The sequence below is a fragment of the Trichoplusia ni genome, chromosome 6 (assembly GCF_003590095.1).
Source record: "Trichoplusia ni isolate ovarian cell line Hi5 chromosome 6, tn1, whole genome shotgun sequence".
NCBI lineage: Eukaryota > Metazoa > Arthropoda > Insecta > Lepidoptera > Noctuidae > Trichoplusia > Trichoplusia ni.
In genome coordinates this window covers 3,924,967-3,939,964 of record NC_039483.1, presented here as the reverse complement: position 1 = coordinate 3,939,964, position 14,998 = coordinate 3,924,967, and the positions used below count along the sequence as shown (strand labels likewise).

General features: G+C 35.2%; 1 protein-coding gene across 3 annotated transcripts in view; it reads left to right on the top strand.

The window, feature by feature from the left end:
- The window catches only part of LOC113494729 (glycerol-3-phosphate acyltransferase 1, mitochondrial-like), a 63,690-nt gene that overhangs the window by 40,282 nt on the left and 8,410 nt on the right, over positions 1 to 14,998 (top strand). For all 3 annotated transcript variants that reach the window (XM_026873170.1, XM_026873167.1, XM_026873166.1), the window contains 6 exons: positions 11,438 to 11,602; positions 12,073 to 12,248; positions 12,766 to 13,002; positions 13,619 to 13,711; positions 13,957 to 14,051; positions 14,571 to 14,806. In XM_026873170.1, the coding sequence (XP_026728971.1) occupies positions 11,438 to 11,602; positions 12,073 to 12,248; positions 12,766 to 13,002; positions 13,619 to 13,711; positions 13,957 to 14,051; positions 14,571 to 14,806 (1,002 nt within the window). The remainder of the gene's footprint in view (positions 1 to 11,437; positions 11,603 to 12,072; positions 12,249 to 12,765; positions 13,003 to 13,618; positions 13,712 to 13,956; positions 14,052 to 14,570; positions 14,807 to 14,998) is intronic.

Here is a 14,998-nt window from a genome sequence, read left to right as displayed (position 1 = left end):
AATGTGAATAAAAAAAAGATTGTGTTCAGTCGTCTCTACAAATCAAAATTTTTAAATTAAATTTCTCTTTTTATTCAAAACTTTTTATTTTCCGCTCAGCATTAACATTAACACGATATAACCTTGTACCGCCGGTGCGTCAGAATCTCTTAAACAACGTCACTATGATTACCGAAATCATTTGACGACCTTACAAGCATAGCGCATACCTCCGTACTATAATTACGGGTTTAACTCGAAGACAATTGTACAATTCCAGCCAATGATTATAATCGTATGATCATTCGTTTTATGCGCGGTTATCTTTGCATGTTTTCTTATTCGTGAATAAAAATGAAAGAAGTAAGAATTGTTCGATTATAGGTTTTGGGTACATTTTGATGAGATTGTCACTGATCCGGACCATATCCTAAACCTTATTATTCTTTTACCATGACTATTCCCAAGGCTTTGGTTAATATCAAGCTCTTAAAGTTTGTTCAATAGTTACTATCAGAGGTCGATGAGTAAAATTGACACCTAGTAAAAAAAAATCAAAGCGGGGAGTCAATATGATTAATTAAGACCAATTTGCTCCTAAGTTAAGAAGTCAATAATGTCCTATTTCAGGTTTGTAATGTAATAACTTAAGAATTGAATCTAAATATTAAAAATAAACAATCTATTCTAAATCCTTTCACTGTTTAGGAATAAAAACTGACCTGGTACCGGATTCCGGGTAAGTTTTCTATATTCGCGTGTTAGTCTACACTCGATTTTCCCACGATCAACGAATAGTTAATAAGATCTACAGAAAACCTTAAGTGACATTTCCTTGCTAAACTCTAATTAACTTCAAAGCTTTTAATTAATTCTATCGCACGGTAAACATATTATATTTATAAAAGACTTTATATCTTCGCATCTCAGTATCCTGTATAACCAGAAATTGATAAATATCTAGTATTTATAACACCTGTATAGCCGAAGAATGAAAAAACTGCAGTCTTCTACAGAGTATTTTTTTTTAATATTATAAACTGACTTTTCTTCATACATGTACGCCTAGCGGGATATATCTTGAGGAGGAGGCGTATAAAAAAAAAATATAAGTTTATCTGACAGTGGACGAATCGCTAAAATCTTTAACACATTTGAAAAGTTGTTCCGTAAATAATTTAATATTACACATTTCTACCGTGGATATCTGCGTGAAATATACTATGTAAATGCCTAATAAGCCATATATCTAAATAATTAAATTAAAATCCTTATAAATAATTTCAGTATACATACCACAAGATAAACAGAAACATGGTCGTATGACGTAATAAGTAGTCACCAAACTAAGGACATTTAAAACATGAACAACCAATCAGGAAAGTGCCTCGATTAAATATATTTACAAAACAGAACCTATTTTTGGTCATAACACATTGTTCATCTGAATACGTTACGTACTTAGTTTCACGAAATCGAAATGTGTAATAACTTGTAATTGCTTCAAGAACGTACAAATTTACTAACAATTTAATTTTCGTTAAGCATCTTGTTGATTTTAAACAAGGTTAATCGAATTACCTTTATTTTTATTGCCTTCTATACAACTCCAGAATTGAATTCATGATAATCTTTATTTATATTTGTTCATTTCATTCTGTTCTGACTTGATGAGGATATATTAAGCAAGTAGTCAACTTTCATTTTTTGTTTCATTCATTCTCACATACACATGACGTTTACACATCAAAAATATCCTTGAATAGAACAACTATGCTAGTAAGTCGGAATAACATAATACGCGAGACTGAATAATCCCACGTTAAAAAAACAACTAATAACATCGCGCCATACAAAAAAAAACTAAAATCGTCAAACGTTAACACGCAGAAACATTGACAATATTTACATGGAACTTACAATATTGACTTGTGTTGCCGAACAAAAACCAAATATCGTATGATTCACAAAGGATGGTTCGACAAAGACACAAAGGTGATACAGGAACAATGTGTTTTCTCACAATGCCTTTGTTTGGCGCATACTCTTAACACGCACCTTGTACGGTGGTCCACGCAGTGCGAACAATTAAAACGAAAATCGACCTTATTGACTTGAAATTACGATGGTGTTGATATGAAAGTAGTGCTCATGTGTAGTTGACTGCATTTTGAAATTTGCTTAGAATTTTCATATTTCTATGTATTTTTTTGTACTTTCATCCAAAACAAGAATGCATTATGATAAAAAAATATCAGGTTATTATCCCCACTTGTATTTTTAGTGTAAAATGATTGTTGTGCTCATTCCTTCAGTAAAACAGTTTTGTGAGACATGTTTGTTTTATCTAATACTAGCTTTTCGCCCGCGGCATCGCCCGCGTCGGGGTCGGTTATATCGCGTTTCCGAGAGAAGTTTTCAAAAGTCCGGGATAAAAACTATCCTATGTTCATTCTCAAGGTCAACTCTATCTCTGTACCACTTTGTTTTTAAAAATCAGTTCAGTGGTTTAGACGTGAAAGCGTAACAGACAGACAGAGTTACTTTCGCATTTATAATATTAGTAGGGATTTTCTGAATAAAACAAATGGATACGATATTTGTACTTTTTATTTTTTTTTCTTATTTTATTAGAGCATCATTTTTACCTCTACCAATTTACCCTCTAAATAAATGTAGCTCACAATTTCACAACCATTATAAAAGGTGTTCACCTCATGAAATAAGCGTGAATGTTATCATTGGTAATGGAATTGGGTTACATTATTATATCAGAGCCGTGTGCGAATTAGTCATCAAACGGCACGTATGTTATGTAACAAAAACTACAATACAATACCGATTGCATAACGCAAGTTGTTTAGTCTATGATGAAGGTTTAAATACTGATTAAAGAAAGACCGTTGTCGACGAAGCGAGACAGCGCACTACAAAACGTAGAGCGACGTCACGCTTCCACACCTGCAAAAGACTTTTTATAAAATGTGGTGGTAAGCATCCTGAAAAGTTATATTCTGACTTTGTGACTTCGTCCCGTGGTTATGGAGATATAAGTTAAGAAGTAATAAATCTAATCCGATAACTTTAGAGTGCACGCAACTTCTCCATGTTTTTGGAACGTATTCATTACTGCTTTGCTCCTATTAATCATAGCGTGATACAATACATGGTATAGCCATCCTCTATAATTGGGCTGAACTTTTTTAATCCGATCAGTAGTTTCTGAGATTAGCGCTCTATAATATTAGTATATTATTATGTATCTCTAGATTACGAGCGCGTTACTGTATACAAAATTGCTTTGTGGTTTTACCGATTCGTTTTTGTGGTTCTACGGATATTTTTACAGTGATGTCGTACGAGAGAGTGCACGTATGATCTCATATTTATTTTCTGTACGGTTTACACGAAATTGGGTTTTATTACCTACATCTGATACTGTGATTCAGGTTGTCTTGCCTTCTTCTTTGTCCGGGAGCCTACCATTATTTTCTAAAGTAATTTTATTGCTATTGTTTATGCGTGACCGTTTACCGTGTCGTAGGGCGATGCGCCTACAACGAATATTGTTCCTATCTCGCAAACCCCCGATATCTAGTCTAATCTGTTGCCAAGTCTACTAAACACGATACAAATATAATCAATCAGAGTTCGACATGGGGATTGACTGCTGATTAACTAATTTCGTCGATCAGCCTTTCGCGTACTGGTGCTACTTACCTAAATATTTTATTTTATTTTATTTTTATTTTATTAGGTTTGGAAAACATACAGTTTTAACAGCTTACAAAAACAACAAATTAGGGAACTATTAACCAATTACATGTTTTCGCATTTAAGTATCTATAAAGAGCATGCTTGAAAGAGAAAAGGATATAAACTATAAACTTATTTAGTATTTTAGTACATAAAAAACAATAAACATTTACACTATGATATTACTAGCGCAAGATACAACAGTTGTCGAACCAATGTTTTGTTAGAAATCGATTAAATACATCAGGCTTAGTAACGAATAAGTCCAGTTCATAAAAGTTGATGAGCTTATTATAAGACTTTGCGCATCTTACAAAGAACGAATTCTGTCTGTAGTTCGTGTAGCAACGGGGTACGCTAAGAAGCAGGAAGGGTGTTCTAGCAGATCTAGTAGGAGCGCGTAAGTTAATCTTGGAGATAAGTTGCGGGGCGTCGATATAAGATTGTGCTAATTTGACGAGGAGAGAGATGTCTGATATTTTTCTTCTCTCCTCAAGAGGTAGTAAATGGTATCTTTTGCATCTCAACTCATAATTAGGGTCATAGGTTTTGCACTTGTGCTGCAAGTATCGCGTAAAGTTTCGTTGAACAGATTCCAGTCTAGAGGTATAGATGTCATACATTGGATTCCAAACCTGCGAACTGTACTCAAGTGAGCTACGAACAAAGGAGCAATATAATATTTTAATTATTTTGGGATCTTTAAACTGAGAACAAGACCTTTTTAAGAACCCCATGGCCTTGTTAGCTTTATTTACTATCTGATCTATGTGCTTCACATAGGTCAGTTTGGAATCATGTATAACACCTAAATCTCGTATATAGTCTACTCTTTTCAGCTGGTCATTCTTTAAAGAATATATGTGGGTCGTGATGTTGGCTTTGCGAGTAAATGAGATTGTGTAACATTTAGACACGTTGAGTTCCAAATTGTTTATCTTACAATAATTTTCTAGTCTCTGACTAGATCCTGTTGTAAATAGTAACAGTCTCCGACATTATCTATGCGTTTAAAAATCTTCATGTCGTCTGCGTAAAGCAGGAATAATGAATTCTGAAAGCAAGTGTGGATGTCATTTATAAAGATGTTAAACAACAAGGGACCGAGAAGCGATCCTTGGGGTACTCCTGAGGGGACACAATACCGCTTCGACACAACGCCATTGACCACAACAGCCTGGGAACGATTTTTTATATAAGATGTTATCCAACGATATAAATTACCATGAATACCTGCGCAGAGAATTTTTTGTAAAAGAATATTATGGTCAATACGGTCAAAGCATTTACTGTAGTCTGTGAAAACACAATCCACCTGTCCTCCATCGTCCATACTTGCTGTAGTGAAGTCGATAAAGGACAGCAGGTTGGTAGTAGTCGAACGGTTTTTAAGAAAGCCGTGCTGTTGCGGAATAAATGTTGCAGAAAAAGTGCTGTAAACTTGCGTGTAAATGATGCGTTCAAGTATTTTACCAAAGAGGCACAGTTTGGATATAGGTCTGTAGTTTTTGATGTCACTCTTAATTCCATTCTTGTATACAGGTGTTACATACGCAAACTTCCATATACTGGGGACAGTTCCTTCCGTAACAGAGCGCGTGAAAATAATCGTCGATATGACGATATTGATAAAATTTTTACATAATAAATTATTAATATCGTCCTAGCCCAACTATGTTCGGGTCGGCTTCCAGTCTAACCGGATTCAGCTAAGTACCAGTGTTTTTAAAGGAGCGACTGCCTATCTGACCTCCTCAACACAGTTACCTGGTCAACACGATACCCCTTAGTTCCACTGGTTGCCAGACTTTCCGTTTTCGTAAGTAAAAACCACATTTTAATCTACTTCCTAACTTGGTATCGCGAATATTTTAATTCGTACTCTTTGCGAATACTTTTAAATGCTTTGCACCTGACTTTTAGGACGCAACTAATATGGCGTGTAGACCTTTTAGAGAAAGAAGTTTTGTCTGGAACAAAGATAGTCAGCATATTAATATGATGGTTTCTTGTGTTTGCCTGTGCCAGTACTATGACCTATTAAGTTATTGTTTTGAATGCGAAACAGTGCACTAAGTTGCGTGCAAAACTTCCATTTTTAGTGACAACAGTCCTACATCAAGAGTTTGCAGCAAAGGAACAAATCATGTAAACATATATTATATAAGAGAATTATCTAAGTAATAGCTAATTATAGAAATAATTAAACCTTAACGGTGTCACGGATCATGACTTCAACCCAGAGCTCCTTTCCCACTTTATAAACTAAACGTGAAATAGACTCACGTTTCGATAATGACGCACAAACGCACCAATAAGTAGGCAGGGGTGAATTATCAACGTTAATTAATTTACAACGGATTAATTAGATTACGAAATAAACATTTAGGGATTAAGTTATTCGTTTAGGTATTCGATAATCTTATTGTTTTCGGTATACGCAAATAATTACTCAATAATACTTGTTTTTCTATCAAAGGTATTTTAAATTACTTGAAGGTCGAATGAAACTCACTTTATAATAAGACTTCATAATTAAAATATTGGTATTCAAGTGACTGCCAATGTGACATCCAGTCTAGCCAAATTAAGTGTTTTGTTTATACTGAAAACCGATCCCAAAAAGGTCAGAGGCTAGGTAGATGATTGAATTGCGTTTGCGAACTAGATTTGGGTTGATTCGATACCATTTAAAGTGTTCGAATGACCTATATCATTAGTGGAAGCATGACAGAGCGCTACACGAGATAGAGCTGCATCTCTCTTCCGAATATAAAAGAGGTGACCAGTTGTGGTGTTAGTTGTATAAAATTCTACTGAAAATAAAATAACAATGTTACTTCATTACGTAAACATTATGTAAATATTCCTCATTCCTACTGACTTACATTGACAGTCAAATGTAATAGCGGTAAATATGTTTACATAGTTTAATTTTACCTTTGCCAAGGACTTTTGAATTTTAAAATGTGCGTGAGTCTAAGAAAGTTATTGCTATTACATTTTGAGATATTCTGGAAGCCAATCTTGACATGGCTTGAAAAAGCAATAAGAGTGACAATAAGAATACTATTTTGATTTTCTGAAGATTGTTGAAAATATCCTATTTAGTAGAGTTCTTCGGTCATAACAGCTTATCGCGAACACATTAATTAAAGCATAAATCTAAATAAACGGTATATCTACGTGGAGGAGTGGAAATGTTCATGTACCGTCATCAATTAGATATTACGCAGGTATAAGTTCATCATTATCTATTGATAACAGTATACTGACAAGGTTAGGTCACGGTCGAATCTAAGCAATTAATATGCCAAGCAATTTTAAACCTTGACGACGAGATCGGCAACTATCCCAGTTAATTTTCCTCTAAACGTTTCAATGTACTCGTTATTCAAGGTCGCCATTTTGAAATTCGCTTGTTTTTCTTTTAAGGTGTCGGAAAAAATAAAAAAACTTGTGTCAATAACGCACAAGTACCTAGAGTAGTTGTGGAGACTTGATGATTTTTGTAAATTATTAATTGTTATAGCGTTATTTTAAAAACCTTATATCTAAGCTTATTTTTATCATAATTTGTTGTAATAGCTATATAATGTTGCGTAATAATTTGAAACGACGGCTTTAATTAATACAGTTACTATGTGCCGTCATGTTGTGTTGAAAATAATGTAAGTGTTTTACAAACAATTATATGTATGTACGCATCAAATGTAAATTATAGAATATCGAATTTTATTAATTTTCTTTAAGAAGCGCCATGATTATTTTAGATTGAATTACATAAGCGTATATTTTAATTTTCGCTACTTGTACACATTGTAAGTTTATTATCTAGTTTAATCTCACGATCATACGATATACAAACTAAACAATCCCGCCTATCTTGTCTTCTACTAATTTACATAATATGTTAATTACATAATATCAACGTTAAAACTATGTTACGAGTGTAATTTTAATATTAAATATTTACTTTTAATATTAAATAATATTAAATTTGAATTTAGAACAGCTGATTGGCTGATTCGTCGCCCTCATATAATAATGTATGAGACTGTATTATTATATGCATTATCTTGTTACAAATTCGAATTGTGATATGATATAAGTAGCCACAACAAGGCTATAGTAACAACTTCCATATTGACAATGTTCGTCCATTCATCGCCGATCGGCTGCCTCTTTAAAATGGCCGCTTTATATTCCAAATTTAAACACAAAGCGGGCGGACGCGAGTGGCGTGACACCGCGGCGGCCAACCGGCGCGCGGCGCCCGCGCTTTAGTGCGTCGACCTCTCCCCTAACACACAATTAAACAATCGATTCATTATAATCGAATAATTATCGATACTCGATGAAGACGCTCTGTAATCGATTTCGAATTCCGCGCTTTTGCGACCTCTCTTTATCTCTTCAAGGACGATTTGTAAGCTGGTGCTAATTGACAATGGGACATTTAGCGTTTCGTGCGTTGGCACTTGATAAGTGTTCCGTTCTGTACAACGTATTTTATCTTATGTGTATGTTTGACCCAAAAACAACAAATAATACATTGAATAAGTTTTCTCTCTTCAAAACCGTCGTCGTATCAGTAATTAAAAACATCTATTCGAAACGGAAAATACAAGTGACTAGGCCAGTAAGAAACACGTAAATCTCTTCCTATAATAGATGCCACGTGCGCGTGCGCACCACATACAGCGACACTATCGTCAGGTGATTAGCGAAAGAATTCGCAAATCCGTTGCGTAAATAATATTTGCATAAAATTATTGCGTAATTATAACTGGAAACCGTTTTTTTTATATTAATCGTAATACAAATAGTGTTTCAAATTGTTTGTAGTGACGACAAATAAAAAAAAAAGAAAAACCATTATTTTAAACCAATTTTGTTTCACTTAATTTACAAAAATGTTGCAAATTTATTGCGGATGTTTGATGAATAATTAATCATTTGCATACCTACCCAATTCCATGAATATTTAATTCAATACTACTAGATATTATTACAGACTTGATGATTTGGAACACATAAAAATAAACTCGAAAAAGAGTTATCATAAATCCAAACTTAATTTACATGTTTAAAAAAATCGCTTCTATTTTCGAACTAAAAATATTACAATTTATTTCATAGCTTGACGAAGCGACCAAAGCCTGCGCTCTGACTTAAAACATAATTTAAAACAATAAATAAATAAAAGAAAAACTAAAACAGTAAAGTTTATATTAAATTGCATATTTATCGTCAATACTTACCTGTATAACACGTTCTTATCAGAGCAACACGTGGACTTACGTTATTGTTTATTTTTGAACACGATTATATATTTTGTTGCACGATCATTGCTCCTCATACTATATATGTATATTATGGGTTTTGTATGTTATGTTTTAAACACGTGCTTTTACAAGTGTAATCTTCAAACAAATGAAAGGAACAATAAAAAATCTTTACCATTCAAAATTTGTACTGAAAGGGTTTTTAAAGTCAAAAAGTAAACAATAGGTAAACTATTTTAATCCCGCCTGAAACCTTGGTCAATTTTACCGAATTAATTATTGTATCGTGAACCTTTGTTATCAATAAGCTCGTGCTCATTGATAACAAAGGTGCTCGTGGCTTAGCTATAATCGCATAAGTGATTCGATCACAGGTTAAGCTATGCTTGACGCGGTTGGTCCGTAGATGGGTGACCATATGGTCCCGGCTGTTATTCCTACATCTTTAACAGTCGTTAGAGGTAGTCAGAAGCCTGAAAAGTCTTACAACCAGTTTAACCAAGGGGTATCGTGTTGCCCTGGGTTAAGGAGGTCAGATAGGCAGTCGCTCCTTGTAAAACACTGGTACTTAGCTGAAACCGGTTAGAATGGTAGCCGACCCTAACATAGTTGGGAAAAGACTAGTCCAATGATGACCGTAAAATATACCGATAAAGACTCGACCTTTTTATAATATTATTATGATTATTAAATTAAAATTAATATATAATATGTAAGTATCATTTTTCTTATTAGGGTTCCGTACGTCTGAATACAAAAACGGAACCCTTATAGGATCACTCGTGTGTCTGTCCGTCCGTCGCTTACAGTTAATTATCCCCGAATCTATTAGACCGATTAAGTTGAAATTTGGTACACATATCAATTCCTGTGACCCACACAGAGGTGTGACGTGAGCAGATGAAATCTGTGTATGGGGGGTCATTATTGGGGGGGGGGATTAATTTTAAAATAAATAGTTTCCAAGTTAATCAAGAAAATAGACGAAAATTGACCATTCCCCCCCCCCCCTATCTCCGAAACTACTGAACCTAAAATTTTGAAAAAAATACAGAAATTAGTTTTCTCCTTATAGATTATAAGAAAACCTATAAGAAGTCCATGATATTAAAATAACATGGTAAATCACTCAATATTGTGCGTACCAACTTACATTTGCAGGTGGAATGTGTGGGAGAACATATTTTGAACATAAAAACATGATAGGTAACATCGTACGGAACCCTCTTCACGCGAGTTCAACTCGCACTTGTTTTATCTAATCATATCTAATTTTGCACTTAAGCAATAGTGGTGTGATTTAGTCGAAATCATAGATATCTTATCAGTAGATTAGGGATATGTTTACGATTTTTACTATATTATGTGTATGCAAAAGTGATAACATTTCCTATTTAATGTTTACTTAGTAACAGAGGTTATATATAATAAATTCGTTGTGTAAATAATAGCTTAAGATTGGATTAAGTCAAAATAAAAATAATTTGTAAACATTTAGTTAATTTGTTTTACCCCCATTATCTGACCACAGGATTAAAATTAAAAACACGTCTAATAATCATTATAATGTATTAAAAAACAAAAAAACACACATCACATTGTATGAACGTGTTAAATAATCGAATTAAACAATGAAATTGCAGAAAATATTATAAAAATGTTTCATCGACCAATAAGAACAAATAACACGATCATGCGATATCAAAATGACGTGTTTTAATATTACGAGATGAGGTCCATTCAGACGACGGCGACGTGAAAATAACGTACCAATTGTTATACATTGCCGGCATTGTTTTATCACTTCTGTTACCAAAACTGCGCGGCTCCGCAATGTATAGCACCTCGCGATATATTTCTCACATCGTCTAAACGAGACTTCATACGAGAATCGTCTTTAACACTCTGTGTATTCAACTGTGTTGTGTGTAGCATTTTAACTTTATTTATGAATATTTTAACCTTTAAGGCTAACTTGATTCATTTTTATTCAGATTCCAATGGAATCCCTGTCTGACACGTGGTGTTACAATACCGGTAACGGTTTTAGAATAGTGCTAAGAAACATATTATAAGCTTCTTCTTTCGTTTCTACCTCTATTTTTGTCATACTATGTCGTGTGGATGATGGTCAATGGTTTTACCATTAAAACCCAAAGACAGTAAGGTGTTATATGTATGTATTTACCATCATAATAATAAATCAAAATCAAAAAGTTTTTATTTCAAATAGGCCGTATCTCAATTAATTAATTAATTAATTATCTAATTTACTCAGCATCTTCACCATAAAGTAATGATTCAAGGGTCTGTTCAGTTTTAAAATAATTAATCCTTATTGTTTAATTCATCTCGGATTCCAGTAATTTATCGTCAGTATCATTATCCCTAAATCATTTATCTCCTTGTTACAGGAGTCATGGCAGGACCCGAAGACCAAAGACACGGGCGCTGTGATCAATATCCTGGATATAGGAAGACAGAACTTTGCTAATGGCGGCGTCGTGTCCCGATACCTCTGCGACTTGGCCCAGTGCTGCAACCTCACAAACTATGACTACAAAGATGTTGTCCCCAACGTAAGTATTGTATTAGAACTTCTGCAGAACGTTCATAAGATACCATAGTTATAAGTAACGCTCTTTTGCTTAGAGGACAAAAACAACTCTCTCCAATAAAGCAATATTCTTTTCCGAAAAAGGTTCTCTCAAAAAAGCTTATTAGGTTATGCCAATATTGTATTGTGAACCTAGTTATTTAATAGATTTGAGTGAGTTCTTTTTAGAAATTTGTATATTTTCTTCGATGAAAGCCGTTTTTTATGTGACCACGATCTTTTCATAAATAGCAGACCCTTGCCACTTCGTGGGGCTTAGTTTTTGGTTTGTGTAAAGAAATAAAACCCTACGACGCACACAAATGCCCTAGCTTACTTTTAGTCAAAAGAATTTTCAAAATCGGTAGGTCCAGAGATTAGCGCCTACAACCTAACAAACTGTTTAATTTTACAATAGAAATATAATAACAACATCGATTTATTTCATCCTAGGTAGTGAAAGACGACAGCGTCCAGCGCGCTATAGATGAAGCCACACAGGAAGCGTTGAGAAAAGCGGAGGAGAGCGACCCGGGAGCGGAGTACGCGACCATACGGAAACGAGTGGAGACCAAGGCCATGAAAATTATACAGGACATCAGCTCGGCCATGTCTTCTAGAGTGCTCAAGTAAGTGGAACTGGCTGAGGTCTTACATGGTACTTATGGGTCTGTGTTTCTCTCGGAACCAGGCATAACATAATTGGGGATAATTTGGGAACGGTTTACTCAAGCGAAGTGATTCTACTCTATTGTCGCGTCAGCTCCTGATTAAGGACTCCGGTTGAGTCCTAAACTTATAGGGCGATCCCGATTAGCGTTATTAAACATATATAAATACGCCTCACGAAAATCATATAGGGGTCATAACCGTAATATTAATAAGCGCTATGTATGTTCTATACAGTAAGCTTGTTAGATTAGTTTCGGTAGCAAAGAATCGAATGAACGACTAGGAAACACGATCCATTTGAATTTCGTGTACCATCGCTTTCAAATATATTGTGTTTCCTTATGGTGTACCGACTGGGTAGTCCAGAACTATTTTACTAACTATTTATTATCTCATCGAACGAATAAATTTTATTTCTTCCATAGAATCCTGGTAAATGTTGTGCAAGTTACTAAATAAACCTGCTTTCCCCAGGTTCGTAGCATGGGTATGCCACAAGGCGGTGAGGCGCGTGGCGGGCGGCGGCTGCGGCACGCGCGTGGCCAGCATCGAGCGTCTCCGCCGCGCCAACGCCGCCGGCCTGCCTCTTGTCTTCGTGCCGCTGCACAGGTCCCACTTCGACTACATCCTGATGACCTTCACGCTGTACCTGACGGGCTTGAGGCCGCCGCTAGTAGCTGCCGGCGATAATATGAGGATACCTTTCTTTGGGTAAGTGTGTGTGGTGTCTATACTGTCTATATCTTATACTAGCTGTACAGTGGATAATATAAAGCAGAAAAAAAATTGCTACATATAATCATCACCCTTCAACGAATAAACCTTCCACGAATATTTTAAGACTAAAATAAGCGAAATCGGTTCAGCATTTAACGAGTTTTAGTGAAACTAAGGAACAACAATTCATTTTAATATTTATACACGGTGATTTTTTAGTCGTCTTACAAAAGGAGCCCAGTTCATGTATCCGACGTAAAAAAAACCCTAGGCGCGATTATTATTTACTCAGACCGCGCTCGCAGAGCTGTGTTTCTAAAAAACTACGAATTGCATCATAATATTGAACAAAAATTTCATTTTAAATTTATTCAAATCTCATAAGTACCAATTTTTATCATGAACGTGTTCTAGTCATTGGATACATGAACTGGGCTGCTTTTGTAAGACGACAAAAAAATCACGGTGTATATGTATAGAAGAAAATAAAGTTATGTCATAAGCCAAAAAAACACACCAACTTTGCCATGGTGTTCAATCGACCCTGTGTTATCACTAAAATGTTAGTATTTTCTAATTATGTTTATTTACGATGTGTATTTTATTTCAGTTGGTTCCTCCGAGGCTGCGGTGCGTTTTACATCAGACGAAGGGTCGAGGGCTCCGAATATCACAGTGATAACACGTACAAATCAGCACTTAGGTAACAAAATAAACTTAATTAAGATTCAAGATTTTAAACCTTTAAGAATGAATAAAACAACAAGCTAGGACTTGCAGATCACTCGAAAATAAGCTTTATGACTATCGGTTTAAAGTGTGTAAAGTTTTAAATCTTGATTTCCAAGCCTGTATTTTACGTCGTAAAATAAATATTTTTCCCTTCAATAAGTCTGCATTATGTTAAACTAAAACTAGACTAAAACCAACACTTAAATTTTTTTCCAGAGCATACATCCTGAACAGTTTGGCGGCTGGTAATAATTTAGAATTCTTCATTGAGGGAGGTCGCACCAGAACCGGCAAGCCACAGACGCCTAAAGGTACCATGAACTTTAACTTTAACAAATAAGTATTCTACGATAATAATGATGACAGATTATATTCTAATTGAAATGTTTTATTTATGCTTGCTTGGATAAACAACATAGAAGACATTGGTATGTTTGTATATTTTGAGATATCTGATAACGGTGTAGAAAGTTGTCTAGACTTTAAAAGGGAAATCTACCCGGGATTTTGTTTTGACATTCCTTCTCAGGGTAGTCAGATAGGAAATGTGGACATCAGCTTTCTCAAATAAAAAAACCTATAAAAATTACAATATATTCTTTTGTTTCGGATCGGAAGTCTACAAATTTCTCCTCCCGCTTTGGGTTGAGCAGAATTGAGACTTTGACTGACTAAAAGACAAACTTGTTCCGTCCCCGGCACACAAAGAGCGAAGGAACGAGTTACAACGTATAATAACCTGCCTCGTTTCCACAATGCAATGTCAGAACAGCCATTGAGGTCTAAGCTTTAGGCTTGAACCGAATTTTAAACCACATTTTACATTCCAGCTGGCATCCTCTCGGTGATAATGGACGCCTACCTAGACGGTACTATAGACGACGCCCTCCTAGTACCAGCGACACTGAACTATGACAAACTAGTCGACGGAAACTTCGTCCGAGAACAGCTCGGCATGCCCAAACAGATGGAGACCTTCTGGTCAGCTTTGAGAGGAATCTGGAGAACGTTGAACACGAACCATGGGAGTATCAGAGTGGATTTCAATCAACCTATATCTTTGAAGGTAATTGGTGAAAGTGTGATTACGTAGTCGATAAGAACTAATATCCTTTTGTTCACCAGTAGGCGCCACTGGCGAAAGTGCAGTATGAGGGAAATGAAAGACAAACTATGTTCTTTCATAAACTCGATGATATCTCGAACAGCGCCTAAAACGGCATATTTAATTCCTATTAAATGATGCAACGGTTTACTC